The following is a 21,888-nucleotide window of genomic DNA, read 5'->3' on the forward strand; positions in this document are numbered from 1 at the left end:
GATGACTTCAACTATAAACTCTAATTTTCAACATCCAGTTTTCACCATGCACTCCACTGGGCACAAGATTTTTTAAAAAGAAGTTAAATCCCTCCTCCCATTAAAAAAAATAAGTTGCAATAATTTTCTTAAATACTCTTATCAATGTTTTTATATTTCCATTTGAAAACATTTTTTATAGATACTCGATATTTGCAAGATTAAGTACTAAGGATACAAAGCTGAAATTCAGTCAAAAAGTATAGTTAATAAGGAAATAAATGACAGAATATCCTACAGCAAACTTTAATTTCAAATTCAAAAAATACTAGTCTATAGTAAACCTGGAAAATATCTGTAGATGCCACACATTCATTTTCTAATCTATTTATCTTTATTTGTTTATTGCAAAATATCAAATAGGGTTTCATTAAATAAAGTAACCCATTATTTCCTCTACTGATCACAAGTTTCATTATAAGCCTTTTTTTCATATAATCAAACTACTATAATCAAAGTAGCCAAGAGTAGAAATAAAACTAATTAAAACATAAACTATATAGTCCTCAAAGCTCTTTTATGAATATTTTAATAAAAAGTAATGGTATTAACTTCCAATATTTTGAGATTTCTAGCAAAAATCAGATTCATGTGTGCATATAGGCACACTACACGCAGCACCAAATAAATAAAAGTGTAAGTTGTAAAATATCATACATAGTATGATTCTATTTTTATAAATAAACAAAAAGCAAAGTAATGTGTGTGTTATATACATATATATGTTATATATTTGTGACTGGAGAAGGGTAAGAAGGATGGGCACTAAACTAGTAATAACAGATTAGTGGCAAGCAGTAAAATAGTCATCTTTTCCTTTTATGTATTAGTTTTTCATCCATTACAATGAACATGTATTACTTTATAAATTTTAAATGTATGTAATGATTCTTAAAAGGTAGAGGAAAGGAGCAGATAAAGGACAAAATTTTCTCAGTTTACTGTGAGGATATGAGTATATTATAATTGATATTGTTTTTAACAATCTTTAGTTACATATATACAGTTTTAAGATTTTTTCTTTCTCGAATGACACACTTACAGACAGTATTATGCCCTGATACATTTTCATACACTAGTCTAACAGCCCTTTGAATTTGGAGAAAATGAAAAAAAGTGAAACAGGGAGGTTGTATGCATTGTTAGAAGTCCCACAGTAAAATCACATTCTCCTGACTCCTTGTACTGATTTTCCTAAGATAAACAGGTTGAGCATGTTGAATAGAGATATCATGATTCTATAGCAAATGGTAATGTGTGTGCTCAAAGATACCATCATTGGCAAAGGTGTTCTCTAACGCCTTATGCTTTCATTGGAGAAACAGCAACTCTGTTACCCATGGTTTTCTCTCTCTCAGTTACAGATGTCAGATCCTGAGAAAGTAATGAAATAACCATGTAGGTTTTCCTAAAATGAAGCAGAACCTACAGTGTCTAAACCAAAATACACACACACACACACACACACACACACACACACACACACACACACTAAAATATTCAGTTATTCTGGTGATTTCAAAGTGTGACTTTAGGACTCTCAAGTAATGAGAAGTAGGATTTTTTTTTTAAATGTTCTTAGAATACTTAGTTTTATTTTATAAAGATTCAATAAACACAGGTACATGAAAGTCAGAAATTTTTATCTAGATTGAACATAAATCTGACACTATTAGCAATACCATGAATAACTGCATGACATCTTGTAATTTTTTTAAAGCTAATCTGCTACCATTTTTCTCCTGAGACCAGTGTGTCTTAAAAAAATGCAGCAGGCAGATCTTTCTTTGGAAGAGAAGAGATGAAAAGAGGGCAGAAAAGGGGCCAGGTTCATGCATTAAAATGTCTAGGTAATACTTATTAATCATTCACTTCAGAAGCAATTTTTAATAAACTTTAACTGATCAAAATGTGTCAGAGAAATGGATCATTGACAATGGCACTGTTTTCAGCTGGAATGTGAGTTGATCCCCAGATTTAAGACTTGCAAACTACGTAAAAAATTATGACATGACATCAAAATGGCATTAACATTTAATCCACATTAGGGTGTTTTTACTTTGCACACATTTACATGACACACTTGTTTGTTAAAAAGATCTATGGAATTTATCTTCTAGAATGAAAAAATACTTCATGCTGTTTCATCTCATGATCACAGTTTAAGGAAAGTGTGTATTTTAATATGTACTTTTACCCTAACCATCAACTATATTTTGGATTAGGTGAGGAAAAATAAATTAAAATGCTGGGTAGAGAGGGATATATTATGTTGAAGTCATTAAAAAGTATATGAGGTAATAAATATTTTTTATCCATGTTTAATAAAAATGGTATATGAGTATATGAGTATATGAGTAAGCCAGGGCATGGTATATGAGGAAGCCGTGCATTTATATAACTATTTTCTCAAACTAATTTGCAAATGTCAAAAACTCTTTCAGAACACAGTGGGAAAACATTTAAAAAAACATATATTTGAAAAAATAACACAAAAGACAAGTAACTTTAGAACAGGGTTTATAATAAACTCTGCTTACATTCTCTAGGTAATGCATGTTACCCAAATTCTTAAAAGTATGCCAATAATAAGTTAATTGTGTTAATACTTGTTAAGTAAATTAAGTCTGTGAACTGAAATACAGTAGTTTTATTTGCAGTTCTGTACAAAACAGCCTAAAACAAAGTAGAAAGGGTTTTTACTTAAACCTGAGTGTCTTTGATGAGTATGTAACAACAATGGAGCTACCAACATTTCAGGCAAGCAACTACAGTCTAGAAACCACTGATGGGCTAAACAAGCTATTAATGACAGTTATTTTGCAACACTTAAGATGGTCAGACTGTGTTGTCTGACCACAAGGACAAGTAGGTCATCACTCTCAAATGCTATACAATGCAAGAAATATAAATGAGACTTCTGTGGGAAGAAAGAACCCACAGGTATGGCTCCAGAATTCTTCTGCTATTCAACTATTAACAGAAAATCCAAGTAAAATTGTAAACACTTGCAACCCTTTATATTAAAAGATTTATTATCACTTATTTAATTTTTCACCTAAGGCTGAACAAGGTGTTATTAGTCCAAGGTATTATAGGGCTCAGTTTCAGTTCTAAAATAAACAACTTACTATCTAGAACCAAAATACCCTTGTAGAGTAAGATGACGAATTTCTCTCCCCTATATAAATAGGTGGAACATCTATCTTCCCAACTGGAGAGATGGGCTGGATGCCCAAACAATTATCCAGAGGCTGCAGAATCATACTCAACAAGCACACAGGAAACATCTAGACTTCTCATCAGACATGTGAGGCCTTATTCACTGGATACCTGGTCTTTTAAGTCAATGCCTAACTTTTAAATTTTATTTTATTATTTTAATGTGGGGTAACATTTTTACTCCTCTGTATGTGCACATGTTCCACATACCCTTCACCAAAGCACTTCTTCTAACTACTTCCCTCCTGCATCCACTCTCCCCTTCTCCCCTATTCCCTCTGGTAACCAGAAAATTTTTTCACTAAGCCCAAGATTTGTTTTTGTTGCATTTAATGCATTTGTCTTCCTGGCAGTAGCTGGACCAGCAGCAGTGGTCTCACTTGGGAGCTTCACAAACAAAGAATCTCAAATCCCACTCTAGACCTAGAGAAGAGGCTCTGCATGTAAGCAACAGATACAGGTAACTCATATGCATGTCAGGGAGTGGCTTGCCATATCCCTGCACCAAAACTACCCCCAATTTACTTTTCAGAAAAAGGAACTAGGGAAGTTTCAGAAATGCAATATTGATCCTGATAATTCACTTCATTTCCAACAAGGTAGACAGGCATAGCAGTTCTCCTTTCAAGCCAGAACAGCCCATAATACTATTTTGACCTAAAAAAGTGACAACCTTTTATAGAACTCAACCTAACTTATTCTGGTCTTAACCACCCCCTAAGAGAAAAGGGTAGCATTATTTTTTTTGATTAATAAAACAATAATAGCTGCATTATAATCAAATAGCAAGGCTCTGACTCCTTAGTGTTCAATAATTGTAGAAAGAAAAATGCATGGTGATATCACTAATTCTACCTGACTTTATTAAAAGCACTCTAAAAAGTAGACTTTCCAGTCCCTATTCAATAGTTCAATAAAGGTTGCTGTTCACTCCATCAGCCAGAATTTTATAATATAAAATAGTAGGAAAAAAATATTGCCAGCTCTCTCTGATAAAGCCTATTTTCTACACCTTTAAAGCATCATTAATAAAAATAAGTCAAGAACATCACACCTAACAACCAACCACCTCCACTTCTTCAATCCTTCTGTGTTCACAGACATGTACTGCATTCACAGCAGAAGGTCTTTAGTGTGTATATGATTCTTCATCAAATAAAAAATACCATTTTGTTACATTTATTATAAAATCTAGCTACAACATTATAAGCAGGTTTTTCATTCATACATCTTCTCACACACACATATGATTGGACTCTAAAGAAAAAAACAGAACAATGGAACAATGCTATTATTTAGTACCACAATATTAAAAAAAATATATTCCTGGGGGAAAAAGAGACAACTCTAATTAGGAAAGAGCTGAGAAAAATTAATCAGAAACAAGTAGTTTGAGTGTTATGCTAGTAAAATAAGGAAAAAGAAGTGGTAATGCCTCAAGGAGAAATAATCAAATTATCTATATGGGTAAGAGAATAAGGCTGGTTTCACAGATATTAAGAATGGAATATTTTCAAGAAAGTCAAGGAAAAAAACTGTACACCAAGGATTACATGTCCAGCAAAGCTGTCATTCAAGTGGAAGACTATAGAAAAACTGCTTTAACTGGCTAAGATCTCAAGTAATACTATACACAGGAATCTTGCTTGAGGTATATACTAGTGGATGAGTTTTATACAAATAGGAAGTAAGTGTGAAAATATCAGCAAACTGATGGTAAATATTTATGTTTAGAATTGATTCTAAAAGGAGGTGACAGTATGGGTGGAAGAAAAGAGTGTAAACATAGTATGTTTTAGTAAAGTAACAAGAATAAAGCAGAAATGGGAGGAAAAGAAAAAAAGGAAAGTATAATAGGAAATATTGGTTATAATCAAGGGGCTACGTAGGAGCAAAGGGTGTCATTTAAGGTTGATCAGGAATAGGGGGGATTAAAAGCACTATAAAAGATATAAATACAAAAGTAACCACTAAAGCAAAAACAAATTTCATAATAAAAAATAGTTCTTAAGAGACAATTCTCTATAGTGTTCTCTACATCTTACACTGACCATCAGTCTGAGTTCAGAACCATTTTCAAAGATGTTTTGTAAGTAAAGAGTCTTGAAAGATACAGTTTCCTCTAGGCTAAAGAGCAGTTTTATTATTTAACTAGGACAATAAAGATAATGCCTTTCCTATGGGCAAAGTTTGGACAGATTTTCTAGTAGCTTCGTAAAGAAATCAAAATGCTGGAGCTCCTCAGCTTTCACACAAACCAGGTGGGGCATACAGCATCACTCCATGAGAAACCAGGGTCGGGGGAACCTACGCAAGCATGAAAAATGTGCTACCTTTTGTGATAAAGCATGTGCTACCTTTTATTAGTGATAAAGTGCTTTGTCGCTGACCTAGGAATCACATGTCCTTGGCCAGCATCTATTAAAGTATGGCAGGCACATAAATAGGCTAAAACCTCAGCTCCTTCACAAAGAAGACACAGCCAAGGAGGGAAAAAAAGCACAATAAATATAATGACAAACAATAATAATTGAGGGATTTCCAGGATTAACTGAAAATCAGCAAAGTATAAATAAAGGGAAAAAACCTAATAGTACAAAAAGTTAGATATGTTATTTTTGAGAAACAGGAAGTTGGAATATATACATATTGCTTAATTTTATAAAAAGAAACAGATAAATAAGCTAAAATTGGCTACTTATAAGGGATGGAGGGGAACAAGTTAGAAAAAGAGAACGATACCTCTCTGAGAACACTATTTTGCAATTTTTACTTTTGGAAGCACAGTCACATTATAAGTGGTCTAGTATATAATCAAGTACACAGGAATGGGGACAAAGTTACTTAAAATTGAATGCAAACAGAAATAAATGAATGCAGCTATATTTCAAATGAAACTCACCACACATAGGGGGCAAAGAACTAAAAATAAATCTTAAACTTTTTATAATTTATTTTCACAAAGTATGGATGCAGCAAATCTGGAACAACTTTATGTGTATTATATGATTGAGCAAGTAAAAAAAATGCCTTGGTGCTGTTAGGGGTCAGAGTTCTCACTTTGAGTGAAGGAAATACAGATGAAATGGGAGAGGGCAAGGAGAATCTGTTGTTTGAACTGAAATTCAAGGTATTAGTATAACATCCAATTTCTTAAAAATATAAGCTGAGCTACCTATCTATGGAATCAAGTACTAACAGGTCCCAGGGGTAATGAAATCCCAGAGACAATGAGCACATTATATGCCCAGATCTTGATTTCTAAATACCATATAACTTTAAAATGAAACAGGATCATCTAAAGAAGTGACTCATTTGGGGAGTGGGAAGGTGTAAGATGAGCCTGGAATATTGTGTGCCAAAAAAACAAGGAAGTGCTTAAACCAAAAAAGACAGGGTATGTAAAAAGCACCTTAAAATCATCTTGGACAGCTACTTTCTAGACAAATCTGGGAAAATCTGAGCACCAAAATAAACAAGGAAAGAAATCGGTAATAACCAGCTTAGTAAAATAAAAATCCATGAGCCCTTACTCACAATAAATTAGATAAATAAATAAAAAGAGTGAGTTCTTATAATAGAATGTTGGCCACTATATATAGTCAAATTGAAAAATCACTTTGCAATGATCAGGCAAGATCAACAATAGATGGTGAGGCACTAACCTTCAAAGGCTCTGTCTAGAACTTTATTTTATTTTTTTCTGTCTAGAACTTTAAACAGACATAGACTTTGTGGGTAATGGATGGCTGTCGAAAAGATAGACGAAGTAGTATTGGGCAGTATATTGTAAGAAATTTAGGATGAAAATGACATGCTGGACAGTTCCCAAGAAAAGTTGGGAAAGCAGTTCCTCCTTTGGGGAGCCCTTTTGGCAGCACCAGGCAATTAACAACATAGAAAGAAAGGAATCATAGAACAATGGCTGATCAAGGACTTGAGAGAGTAGATAACTGAAATCAGCCCACGAAGAGGTTCCTTAGGAACACAGTGCACCTCTCCAACTCTCTTTCTACATCCACACCTGCTTTCTCCTTTCTAGGGTGACAAATAACTGTGTACCAAGAGGATCCACAGAGCACAAAGACAGAGCTACCACAAATGTGTCCTTGGGGCATATATAACATGATGCTTGTGTCATTTTTCTGAACATATTTAAACTGATACCGGCTTTTACTTCTCTTAGACAAATGCTAATTCTCTATAAAAATCCAAGTAAATCTGAAGACATAGACTAAAGAAGGCTAAAGTATTAACTTCAAATGTAGGAAATGTTCTCATTTTAATTTTACACTACATATTTTAAAAAAAAAAACATTGATTTTTAAAATCAATCTATTAGAAGCCATACTTCTAATTGTATTTGGCCAAACGACCAATACAAAGAAGAGCTACATGTGCTAGATAGACAGCAAAGGCTTTAAGTATTGCTCAGCTGGAAAGTGGAGAGAATAAACCCATGGAGTGAGCGCACAGTGCTGGACAGATAGGCTTCATTGATGCTCAACCAATAAATTGCTGCATTTACTTCCTTTTTTAGACAGCTATAAAGACTATCATTGACTTCAATGAATATTATTAGTGTACAAAGCTATATATATGTGATATTATGTTATATATTCGTATTTTTGTTACTAATTCACAGTTGGTGTGTCAATTTTACAATGTAAAGGTACAGAATCTTTTGAACAACCTGGATAAAATGCATTAAAATCATCTACCTCTTACTATCTGTTGTGCTAATAATTCTGGCTCTCATCCCTAAAATGCAATATCATTTTAATAAATAAAACACTGTCAATGATTTTTGTGTATATATTTCCAGATATAAAATGTATCATATTTGATATCTATGAACCAGATGAAAATGAAATATAATTGAGAATCAAGAATAGAAAAGAATAATTATATCCAACTTTAATTAGTGCACTTCATCAAAGATTTTTAAATATCTTAATTAGAGGCTCTTTCTTTATATGAAATCGTATTTAAAAAAATGTAAAAATTTACATAATAACTCAAAGTAGAGCTCTCTGGTTAAAGTGGGCAGGGGAGTTTGGGATGCCTCCTGCTTTGGGGAGCCCTTTTGGCAGCACCAGGCAGTTAGAAAACCAAACAACTGCTGCTGAGCTTCTAAGCAGAGTATAAATGTATGAAATGGTTATGGAAAATGAAATCTAACTAGTAAGTGTGTAAAAAGTATGAAATTTAAACTGAAAAAAAGCAAACTCATTATTTACTAAGGTATGTAATAAATAGTCTTCTCAATAAAAAGTAATTTACAGGAAAAATATAAAAGACAGGTCATTTTGGCACTGTGGTAGTTGTTCTTCTTTGTAATAAGCCCCACACTGAAAAATGATGCCTTATATTAAAACTTTTAATTCAATGTCCATCTGTCCTAGATATATATGTCACTATGAAATAATAAATAGGAATTGAGGAAATAATTTTTAACAATGAGAATAACTCTGCTATTTATTTACTTGTAAACTGGACAAATACATAGTCCAGATTTCAAAGTAGGTTATGACATTCTGCTTTTTAGTAATGAATTTATTATTTTAGGAACATTTTTTGAAACTCTGTCTTCTTTACCTTCATTTAGTTATTGAAAAGAAACCAAAACTCCCTTACAACTATCCCTTAAAACTACTAATAAGTCAAATCAGGCTGCCTCATGAAATGTTTGCTTTTGTGGGAGCAGAACAAAAGCACATTAATAGTTAACAAAGCTACAATATGATATACGAATGAAGTCTTGCATTTAAAAAGTACTTAGATTGTATTTACAAAAGAATCTCTACCATTAATTATTCAACATTTGGATTCGACTAGAAACCAGAGCATGACTTTATAATGCTCTGTTTAAATGAACTACTTAACGTTGTAATGAACACTCAATGTGGAGAGATCAGTGAATTTTGGACCCGTTAAAAAGTAATTTTTTTCCAATTTTTTAATCAATGGACAGATTTTAATGTTGTTGATTTGAATTTCACTTGTATTTTAAAAATGTTTACTTACACCAAAAATTTTGCATCTCAATTATTTTATATTCTAAACCTGAATGTAGCTTAAACCAATGCATTATTCATAAAGCAAAGACATCAGGAAAAACAAAGCTGTGCACTTCTCTCAAAGCCGTTAAATTGCTAAAACATACCATATTTATGCATGCAATATTTGATTGTGTTTTTCGTAAAACACAAGCTTGTTTTTTGTCTGATCAAGATAAGCCAAAAATTCTACACCAACCAATTTTTGTTTATAATTAAAGGAAGCATCAATCCAAGGATTGTCATCCATTTTATTTCATCTCTACATCAAAAAAAAAAAAAAAAAAGTAATTTAAAAAAATTTTAAATTCCCTTGAAATGGTAAGATAAATGAAAATGTAAGTGCCTTCACATAATAACAGTAAGCTGACCCTTTGGGAAATGGTTGACTTTCTCAATACAAGGTATTCAAAGCTCATTCAAAAGTGTTCATTTAGAATGCAGATATCAAAGATGATGCAAATGTTCAAGAGAAAATTAGAACTTACCAGATGTTCTAATCCAGCTTTGATGTTTACAGATTCCCTAAAATAGAAGAATAAAAAAAGTTTTAAATAGTTGTTAAATCCTTGTCTGCTATAATTTATGTTTACCCCAACAGTGTTTTGATAAACCCTAATAAATTTTGATTTATCTTTATTCTTATTAGTAATAACTATTTTAAGGACAAAACAATTTTCATAAAAAGGGAACAAATAATTCTTTTATTTCCACTAATATTAAAACTAACAGTGAAGAACAAAAAGAAGTCATATGTGATCACTGTTTTAGTATTCATACAGTATCTGTTTATTTACCATAATTTTTTCATTAGTTTGTTTTTTCCAACATTTTTAATGAAAATATTTAAGCAAACAGATTCTATACACTACCTAGATACTACAATAGACATTTTACTATACTTGCTTTATCAAAAATCCATCCATCAACTTAATTTTTTATACAAAGAATAAAAAAATAAAGAATGTTTTGAGTACATGACTATCTAAATCTTATTTTTTTCTGACATTTTATTAACTTCATGCACACTACAAACCAGGACCTAAGATTGATTTAATATTTAAAAAAACAATTAAAATATCACCAAAGAAAACACAAATATCAAACATCATGATAAAGTATTCAATTTCTGCTTTTCACTGTAAGAGACTGTGGATGGAATTAAAAATGCAAATATCTGTGCAAGTAGCAAAGATAATTTAAATATACATTTGACAAAATGTGACAAGTAATGTCGGATGTTTTCCCTGACCTCAGTTTATACTAATTTATTTATTAGTGACAAATGGACTTTGCTTTTCCTCACTCTGTCCCAAGTAGTATTTTTGTCCTATTAAAACACCAAGTCTTATTTTTTAACATAGAATTATCCTTCTATTGTATGCAGAAAATCATATGAAACATCCAATAACAAGAAGCAATATTGCACTCATAATATTTAAATTTTCCTCCACAGCTTTCTTTCTCGAAGGGGTCTCCCAATTTTGTTTCTTTTCTCTTTATTTCTGTCTCATATTTTTTTGATGTCAAAAATATACTTTATCTCCTTTGTGTTGCTATACAATCTTTTGCCATGCCATATCTTTTCTCTTCAGATCTGCTTCTTGAAAACTATACTCCTGGCTTCTGCCCTTTGCTCTTACTGCTTGGTCTGAAATAGTGGGGATAAATCCCAACATCTATTGATTATCTCTCATCTTTAGCCATGTTCTTCCCTACTCCCCGTTTCTGGCCATCTTAGCAACACTATGTAGTCAACATTTAAAAATTTAAGGATTTCTGAAATTCATCTCTGGATGCAGTCCTAAAACAAATGATAGTAGCAAATAAAAACAGAATATCAGAGGAGACACACAGACGTGTGTATCTGCATGTGTACATCTATCACTTTTAACCATATTATCATGAAATAAATGCATTTATTGGAGCTGGAAGTTAAATAAATCTTCAAGTTTTCACAACTATCAGTCATTTGTGTAACTTCAATTTTAAACAAAAAGAATGATGCACATAATGAAACATCTGACAGTACAATAGGTGTGGATGTGCACACACATCGTCTCAACACTGATCCCAATTTTCAGTAACTGATATGACCTCTTTGTCCTTCTACTGATAAATTCTATGTGTGCCTGCATATGCACATATATCTATGCAGGTGTATGTATATGTATTTCTACCTTCCTATTTTTTTTAAACCCAAACAAAAGCATACTATACACACTATCTTATACCTTCACTTAGCAATCTATCTTGGAGTTTGTGCTATATAATACATATATACCTCATTTTCCCCCAGGGCTACAATGTCACATAATGGTTCTTATTAGAACCATTGCAATATAATATTGCAATATAAAATGCTCAGATTTAAAGTACAAGTCCATAATTTATAATCTGAAACCACTAGGGCTAGACATTCTTCCTCAGAAAATTTTGGATTTAAAGTATACTTATGTCAAATAAAACTGACAGGAAGGCTTGAAGCAGCATCTCATCATCATACACAATAATTCTGAAGGAAACAGGAATGTTCACATAAAGTGGGATAAACAAAGACTATAAATAGCTTCATTGACAGCTTTTACTGTCAACCAAGTTTACCATTTACCACAAACTTTAGGAAAATCTTCCATTATACTATGCTATTTGCATTTTAGAATCAGTGGTAAGAAACTGAATCTGTAAAAAAGAAAAAAGAAAGAAAGAAAGAAAAGGTGGGCTACTGCTTCATTATGTTTCCAGGTTATTTTTAAAATTCAATGACATTTAGAAAACATGCATTTTGAATGATACACCTGAAAGAAAATGAGGTGTTTTCTGGAAACTGCTCTGTCCTCATGATCAAGTGTAACCAAACATGATCAACTACAGGGTCCTGGGTATTCAACAGCCTTGTCTTTTAGATTTAACCACTTCTATCTTCACAATTACTGTCTTATTCCAGGCCATCACCAATGCCCAGATTACTGTAAAGCCTCTTACTATGTCTCAAGGGCTGCTGCCTTGCCCCATGTCAATTCTTTCTCTATAATATGATGAGTTCTTTCTAAAATATAAACTTGGTCATGTTGAGTCCCTTTTTTTTTTTAAGATTTATTTTATATTTTTATTTATACAAGAACCGGGGTACAGGCCAATGCACAGGAGGGTGAGAGGATTCACCAGAGACAGAGCAGGGAACAGAACAGGCAGACTGACTGAAATACACTGCTGAGGGGAGCAGCGGGCAAGGCAGGAGAGGTCTGCTGCACCACGTGGGTATCTCCCCAGCCAGCCAGATCAAACCCATGCTGCAGAGGCTGCAGACAGTTTCACAGCACTGCGCTCAACCACCTGTGCCACCAGGGAGGCCCTCTTTTTTTTTTTAAAGATTTATTTGTTTGTTTGTTCGTTTGTTTGTTTGTTTGTTTATACAAGCACTGGGTACAGTCAGAAGCACGGGAGGGTAAGAGAATTCACCAGAGCCAGAGCAGGGAGCAGAACAGGCAGAAGGACCAAAGTACACTGCTGAGGGGAGCAGTGGGCGTGGCAGGAGAGGTCTGCGCGCCAAGTGGGACCCTCGCCAGTGGCCGGGGATCGAAACCGGTGCTGCAGAGGTTGTGGGCAGCTTGGCAGCCCAGCACTCAACCACTGCGCCAACGGGGAGGCCCCTCTTTTTTTTTTTTTAAAGAATTTATTTTATTTATTTATGTATACAAGGACTGGGGTTTAGGCCAGAGGTTCAGGGGGTGAGAGGATTCATCAGAGACAGAGTTGGGAGAAGAACAGGAAGATTTATTGCAATACACTGCTGAGGGGAGCAGTAGGTGAGACAGGAGAGGTCTGCTGTGCCATGTGGGTTAGCTTCCTGGCCAGGGATGAAACTCATGCCGCAGTGGGCAGTGGCTGGCAATAGCTCAAAATTGCTGAGACTTTAACCCCTGCACCGGGGTGGGGATGGGGGTCTCAATTCCTTTCTTAAACTCCAAGTACCCCTCCAATTCACCCAATCCCCAATCCTTATGTTACACCTTGCCAAAACTACACCAGCACATGGAAAGTGACAGCAACAGCTAGACAACCAACCTGGCAGTACCTACCACTAAAGACTTATTCTCTATTTGAAATGCTACTTTCTCCCAACCTCCTCTAATCCTCTTCACCAAGCTTAAATTTAAAATAAATAAATTAATAAAAAAATCCTTCCAGACTCAACCTCAACCATACCTCCACTGGAGAAACCTTCTTTCTCCCTTCCCCATAAAGGAAGCAATAAACTCTTCTCATGTGTTCCTATCAGTTTGTTACACGTTATTATAAATAACTATTTACTTCAATAAAATGAAGACACAATTGCATCTTTTTAATGTTTATATCCCAACACCCAATACTGTGCCTAAGTCAGAGCATAAATTCAATGAAGAAAGGTTAGACATCTCACCATCATGAAGACAGTTTGGATGGTGCCAGTAGCAATCAGCTAAGGTCCTATCAAGCCCCTCTCTGTCTCTATACCACACAAAGTAACTGAAGCAGTATGGCTGACTGGGACAGAAGTATTAGGAGTTGTGAGTATGTGTGTGATGGGTGGTAGTTTTGTTTGGCTTTGTTTTTAAAGGAGTAAGAGGACACAATGAAAAAAGTGCTTAAGGCCAGAGTAGAACACCAGAGGCTTTGTGCTCTCAAGCTGGAAGAGCACAAATAAGGGCCTTTTATCCTTCTCCTTAGGTTAAATATTCTGGAAAGGTAGCTGACTGTTGCAAGGAAATGAGAGATGTCCACAAAGAAAATTTTAAAATCTCTTAGGAGTGGAATTACTGGAAGAAAAAAACAACAAATGGAGCAACCTCATCCAGAGAAAATACAATCAACTGAGCAAGAGTATGTTAGCATAACAACATCTGAAAAGGGAAGATTTTTAGAAACATGGAGAAGAATATGAGATGGGGGTATTAAAAATACAACAGTTGGAAATAAAGAACTCAGAAAACAGAAAAAATACAGCTTTTTGTAGACCAATAATGAATTACTGAGCTGGAACACTGGGTTGAAGAACTCTCCAGAATACATAGGAAAGGGATGGAAAAAAACAAACAAACAACATATAAAATTAAAAACAGGAGTAGAGTGTAAAATATCCATAAAATGGGAATCTTAGAAGGAGAGTATTGACAAAATGGTAAAGAAATAATGACAAACATTTTCCCAGATACAGAAATATTCAAATCTTAGATTGAAAGGATACACAGAACTATGAAACGGATCATTAAGGAAAAATTCATAGCAAAGCTTAATACAGAGATACTTATGACTACTCCAGATTAAGAGAAACATCTAAATGTTCCCAAAAGAAAAGTATTACCCTCCATAAAGGAAGGTGATCACTGACATCAGATGTCTCAACATTGATGCTGGACAATTGAATTTTAACACCCAAGATATCAGTGCTAAATGAAAAGGATATGAACCTAGAAACAACATAAAGCTAGTAACAAGCTACTATTTAAACTGAAGGGAAAAATAAATTTTATGATACAGAATTAAAATGCCAAAGAAGATCTCAGATTGGATAAGGAAAAAAAAATCCAGCAATGTGTCATTTACAAAAGACATATAAAACAAATTATCAAAAAGGTTTCAAAAATGGACAGAAAAAGTACAACTCGGCAAACATAAAACAAGAGAGTATGAGTGGCAGTTTTAATGATGAATTACCCTTAAGCCACTTCATATATATATATATACACACATACACACACACATATATATACACACATATACACATGTGTGCACACACACGAAGGATATTCTATTCTATTCTATTCTATTCTATTCTATTCTATTCTATTCTATTCTATTCTATTCTATAGATGTAACAGATTGACATTTTCAATTATATTCAGAACAACTGGAAGGGCCAATGGTTTACCTATAGTATGTGACATGTATGTATGAAAATTACATAACAGTTGCCTTATCTAACACAAGGTTGCTGTGAAAAAATAAGCAAAATTCTGCACACAAAGAAATACTCTAAATTGTAACACACTGCAGGAATCTGTGTTATTATGACATATTTAAATACAAAAGTCTTAAAAGTGGTTCCAAAAGCCTTAATGAATTTTTAGAAATAGAGTTTTTGAGCTCTATTTTTAAATCCAAGACATTGACAGAGGAATCTTGCAACAAATAGTAGAAAGCCTGTCCTCTTTAGTGGTCTGTCTCTTGGGTTGTCCCTGTCATGACTTCATCAATATTTGTGCAACTCCTTTTGCCCTGTGCTGAAAGCAGACTTAATTCAATTATAGGTCTCAAAACTGATAAAATGGTCCTGAAGTGGAAAATGGGAAGAGATTATTGGCAAATGAATAAAGATTTGTATCGAACTAACACACAGGAGTACAGCAGGTCTTTTTTTAATCATTCCCTGTCTTAAATCTTCTGGGAACCATGAGTTTCCCTTCCCCTCATGCAGCACATCGATTTCTGAATTAGACTGCAATATTAAATAATTAATATACTTGCCATGATTGATGTTTTGCATTAGTTGAATATTAGGTTATCAATCAAAATCCACTTGGTTTAATGTAATAATATTGAAAAAGTGTCACGGGCTGTTCATCCAATTTGTAGTTGAGGCAGCACAGATAGTAATGCTGGCATAACACAAGGCTCTAGAGCAGGAAATGCGGTGGCTCCTGGATGGAGCACACATTCTGAAAGTACCTGGGACAAGGCTGAGGCTATCCTACATAAACCACATGGCATCTGTCAGTTTCAGTGCTAGGTCTCTTTCCAGCAGGCAGATGCCAGGCATCGATCATACCATGGAAGGTAACAGAAAGTGAAAAGAAAGATACCCACTTACCATGTAGCAAATAGATTCCACTATTTTGCAAAGGAAGTATGCTTTAAATTCAGAAACTGTTGCTATGACCAAATTTATATCCTTTTAGGAAATATTTATTTTTTTAAAGATTTATTTATTTATGCATACAAGATCTGGGGTACAGGCCAAAGATGTGGGGCGTGAGAGGATCCACCAGAGACAGGTGGGGAACAGAACAGGCAGACTGACTGAAATACACTGCCGAAGAGAGCAGCAGGTGAGACAGGAGAGGTATGCCTCGCCATGTGGGTTTCTCCCTGGCCAGCTGGGGGATCAAACTCGTGCTGCAGAGGCTGTGGACCTGTGGACCGCTTCACAGTGTGGTGCTTTACCCCCTGCTCCACCAGGGAGGCCAGGAAATTTTTAAACCAACAGATTGAGATTTTTTTTTTTGGTCTAGTCTTACTGAAAAGGGATTGACATTTTCTTAAATATGAGAACAGTATTACACTAAAGTGACTCTGGTTTCACAATGGTCTAAAGGACTCAAGTCTAAGAGTCACAATGGTATTTATTTTTGGAAAAAAACCTACTCCTTCTGATTATGGAGTTCTCCTTTACTCTCAACATTTTACATCTATACTTTTCAAAATATTACCTTAAAATTTTTTTAATTACATGATTTTCCCAGTAAAAGTAAATAACAATTTTTCACAACCTTTTCTATATAGCAATCTAAAATCTATTATGGATTTGCCAATAAAAGGAAAATTTAAAAAGCAAACTACATTTACTATAAAAATGACTTTTGGGTGGTGAGAAGAAATATAACAAAACAAACGTAAACAAAAACTATTTTACCAGGCCAAAAATTCAGTGTTTAATTATAACTACTTATAAACCATAATCCAGATAACTAACTGGTAGCATTAAAGTATCATTGACTAAATCTTTAAAAAATAAAAGATAAAATATAATCAGTAATGTATATGTATTATCCCATGTAAAATGCAATTGTGAAATAGTTATATAATTTCTTTAAATATGAAGAAACTGACTACACAGTAAATCTTTTTGTGATAAAATAGGGATATTAGTCACTTTTAAAAAGACTATTATGTTGCAGTATTCCACAACTATAAGAGATAAGATAGCAATTAATTTTGTATTCTATCTTTCATAAGCAAATCTACATGAATAGTATTAACAATATGGCAGTCAAGGTTTATAAGTCTCATTTATAAATTATAAAAATGTCTACATTCATCTCAAATAATAAATGATAATTTTTTCAGCTGTGTAAAACCTTTTCTGTTATGTATCATAACAGAACCATGTTATGGTTGCAATTATAATATATTACAAAAAAACTGATAACATAAATCTAAGAGAACTTAAGTTCAAATTCCAATTCTACTAATTACTGAATGTATGAACATTGTCAAGTTATAAATCTTCTCTTAAATTTCCACTTTGAAATTTAAATAAAGTATTAAAAGACAGTATATGTGTATGTGTGTGTATGTGTGTGTGTATAAAGAGAGAGAGAGAGAGAAGTATTAGGAATTGTAAATAAAATAAGTTGTAAATAAAATAAGTAAATAAGTAAATTCTGCTTCAATATGACAGACTAATAATGCACCAATTGCATTTCACTTGCAAATCAAGAAATCTCTTTATAATTCTAGCTTTGGTATCTACTTTAATTGGCTTCATCTGTAATACTGTATAGACGAAAGTCAGTCTACCTTCCAAATAAATACATATAAAGAGTTTGGCCTAAACACTACATCCAATAAGAAAACCACATATATCCTAACATAAGCCATGTTCTTACCATCCCAATCTCTTTCAAAGAAGAGAGACAAAGTATGTTGAAAGCAAGCAAGCAAAAATAATTTCTCAGTTACCTAGTGTTTTTTTGTTTTTTTTTTTTTTTCATTTTAACTTCAACTTACAAAAAAAAATGTAAAATATCAGCATTAAGTTCCAAAAATACCTTCCTGGAATTCTTAGTTTCAACTTACCAGTTTTGGTTAGAATTCTCAGCATTTTTCTCCTGATTGGACAACAACTTACAAATTACTGACCCTAAATGTATATTCTTATGTTACGAGGGTTTGGAATAATGGTTTTCAGATGTTTGCATTTTCATAAGTAGTTTTTTGATCTCAGTATTATTTGCAATAAATTTTGTTCTAAAACTCATAATAATCATTTGCACGGACAAGGGCACCATGGTTACTGATTTTTATGTGTATTCTTCTCTTTTTAAAGATTCTTTAGTGTTTCAGGTAAACAGGCTCTGGAATTCACAGAAAGGATCTACTGGAGAAAGAATGCTGATTTCGATGTTTTTAAAGTTGTGCTCTATAAAACAGTCTCAGACGAAGAAAAACTATGAAAATTTACCATCTAGAGATCTGATCTCAAAGAACTGCTAACGGAAGTGCTTCAGACACAAGAAAAATTGGAACATCAAGAATGAAGAATAACAGAAACATATTTACTGAGCACCCTTCTACCTAGTTTCATGATAGATTTTGAGTGGATAATAAAAACAATGACAATATACACAAACATCATCAACAAAAAGTACAAGTATTAAGATATGGTATCTGTGCCTAAGATTTTAAAACTGTGTTGCTGTCCATGGATGGAACGAGAGGACATTATGCTAAGGGAAATAAGTCAAAAGGAGAAAGATTGTTTCCTCTTATATGTGGAATACAGAGAAACGAAACAAAGGGCCAGAAAACACAGAACCAAAAAAACCCCCTAGCAATCTGCTACAGAATTGTGGCTACAAGAAGGGGAAGAGATAGAAGAAGGTAAAAGGAGCAGGAGGTTCAATGAACTATTTTGCAGTGCTACGGGTACCTTGGTGGTAGAGATAGTGTGGTGACATGCCTCTGAGGAGGTATGACACTAAGCCGCTCTCAATCACATACAGTGGTATAAACCAATGTTACCTCAATTAAAAAAAAAAGATATAAAATTTTATCTCCAAAATAATAAACAAATAAAAATAAAACTGTGTTGTCAAAACAAGACTGATATATGAAATAGTTAAAGACAGGCAGGGAAAGCATGCTACTACTGATCTGCCATTTTCTACAAGCAGGACAAACATTCATAATCAGTGAGAAGCCTCTTTTCCCAATGAGGCCAGATGCAGATCAAGAATCTTTTTCAACACTGTGCTCTCAGGAATCATTGTGGTCGCTGAATTAGCAGGTTATTTCCATTCACCATTACCCCTTTCAATCCATGTGCTTAACTTCCTTCAAGGAAAGTACAGAAAAAAAGAGAAATTGATGTATGTGTCAATTATTACCTTAAACTGATTATGCAATTCTTAAACTGAAGTCTTTTGATGCTTTTTCTTGTCCCTCTAATGTTCTCCTATTTAACCACACTGGTATGCTAGTAAGAAACAAAATACAAAGGTGCCATTTTCATCCAGTAAGCATTTAATAGAGATCAAAAACAAAACTACTGAAATTATTTCTTTGTTTAGTGAATCAAACTAAACTCTTCAGCAGAGTCCAAGATACTTACCCAAGTCAAACTATTTGCTATTTCCAAAAGATCTGTGTTCCCAGCTTTATATCTTTGATCAGATTATTTATCTCAGTGAATGGAGCTTCTCAGAGATTCTACCTCTGAGGAAATATTGAAAAGTATGTGCCATGGACTGCAGTAATGGTATGAAGCTTTGTATGACCAGCTCACTTAACCTTTACAACTTTATTTTTAAAAGAAGATACAATTATTGGGCCTCCCCTGGTGGCACAGTGATTGAGCGCTGGGCTGCGAAGCTGTCCGCAGCCTCTGCAGTGCCGGTTCTATCCCCGGCCACTGGCGAGGGTCCCACATGGAGCACAGATCTCTCCTGCCGCCCGCTGCTCCCCTCAGCAGTGTATTTCGTCTGTCTACCTGTTCTTTTCCCCGCTCTGGCTTTGGTGAATTCTCTCCCCCTCCGGCGCTTCTGACTGTACCCAATGCTTATATAAATAAATAAATAAATCTTTTTTTTTTTTTTTGAAGAAGAAGATACAATTATTATCTTATTTTACAAATGTGATAGCGGAGCCTTAGAGAGTTTAAGCAGTTGACACAGCTGGTAAGAGGCAGATTTGAACCCAGGCATCCCGAGTTCATTGTCTAGATTTTATTTATTTTTGTTTTTAAAGATTTATTTATTTATTTATACAAGCACTGGGGTACAGGTCAGAAGCGTGGAAGGGTGAGAGAATCCACCAGAGACAGAGCGGGGAGCAAAACAGGCAGAAGGACCAAAATACACTGCTGAGGGGAGCAGCGGGCAAGACAGGAGAGATCTGCAGAGCCATGTGGGACTGTCCCTGGCCAGCCGGGAATCAAGCCAGCGCCGCGGACGCTGCGGACAGCTTCAAAGTGCTGTGCTCAACCCACTGCGCCACCGGGGAGGCCCCATTGGCTAGATTTTAATCAAGAGAGATTTTACTACTGTCAATCTCTCAAAATAATAATCTCAACAATGAAAAGAGATTTTTACAGTATTACTCTACCCCTTCATTCAAACATGATTGGGAAGAGAGGCTGCAAAGGTTTTACATAAAAACACTGAACTTAATGATAAGCTAATATGTTTCAGGCACTGGGTCTGGTCACTTACACTTTTAATCTCATTAAATTCTCACAATATTTACAAAAAACAAACATCTGTATAAGTGGTTAACAAACATTTGGGGAAATACTATAGTGCACAAATCTGAAAGATAAAACTGAATGTCATTTTTCAGAAACAAGCAAAGATTAAAATAAATGTTGTAATGTTGCCAGTACTAGCAGAAAACAATACAAATTTTCCCAAAAGAAAATGGAATATGTGCAAATTGTCCAATAATACACAAAAAGCCTTTGACCTGACAGATCCAGTTTAGAAAAAGACTTTCCTGGGTTTATCTCAATGATACATTCACAAGATCTTAACCAGTCTGTTGTATTTAACAAACAATTAGAAACAAATTAAATGTCCAATAATTTCAAACTATAAAATAAAATGACAGTATCCAAATAACGGGAAACATATAGCCACTTAAAATTATGGTATGTATTTCCATGAAGATGTTCTTGTGGAATATTACATTTTTGAAAAGAACATATTACAGAATGGCAGGAAGCTGTAGTAATGAAATGTTATATACATACATGCAGATACTGTAAGTGTATGTGTTTATACTTATGAAAAGATAAAAACTAAAATTTTAGCAGAGTTCAACCATAGGATTATAAGTGATTTTTATTTTTATCCTAGTTCTTTATGTGTTTTCTAAAATTTCTTTCATAAAAACCCATTACTGTTGGCCCAATTTTAAAAATCATAGAAAATACCCTCAGAGCAGCTCTATGGAGTAGTACATTAACCTCACTTTGTAAATAAGATATCTGCTAACTTGATGAAATAGCTGAAACTTCACTATCTGTATCCAAAGCTTATACTTTCTTTTGCAACAGAAATGTTGCCTAGTATATTATATAAAATAAGGCTAGGTCCATATTTAGTGCATACTTCCCTTGTTCTCTATACCCTCAAAAGATTTTTCTCAAATTATATGTGCACTGTTACCTTCATTATTCACCTTAAAAATTAGTTTATATCTTTGCTCATCTTTATACCATCTACAGTATTTCCTGCTAATAGTATCTTCCTAAATTTATGGTATGATTAATAAAATTCAGATTAATTTGATTTAGAGTTGGAGAACGTAA

General features: G+C 33.9%; 1 protein-coding gene across 2 annotated transcripts in view; it reads right to left on the bottom strand.

Annotated features, from left to right (window-relative positions):
- The window catches only part of RSRC1 (arginine and serine rich coiled-coil 1), a 320,815-nt gene that overhangs the window by 162,794 nt on the left and 136,133 nt on the right, over positions 1-21,888 (bottom strand). For both annotated transcript variants that reach the window (XM_054700979.1, XM_037526222.2), the window contains one exon: positions 9,809-9,845. In XM_054700979.1, the coding sequence (XP_054556954.1) occupies positions 9,809-9,845 (37 nt within the window). The remainder of the gene's footprint in view (positions 1-9,808; positions 9,846-21,888) is intronic.

Source organism: Talpa occidentalis, unplaced genomic scaffold (genome assembly GCF_014898055.3).
Source record: "Talpa occidentalis isolate TD23 unplaced genomic scaffold, MPIMG_talOcc4v2.1 talOcc4.4, whole genome shotgun sequence".
In the NCBI taxonomy this organism is placed as follows: domain Eukaryota; kingdom Metazoa; phylum Chordata; class Mammalia; order Eulipotyphla; family Talpidae; genus Talpa; species Talpa occidentalis.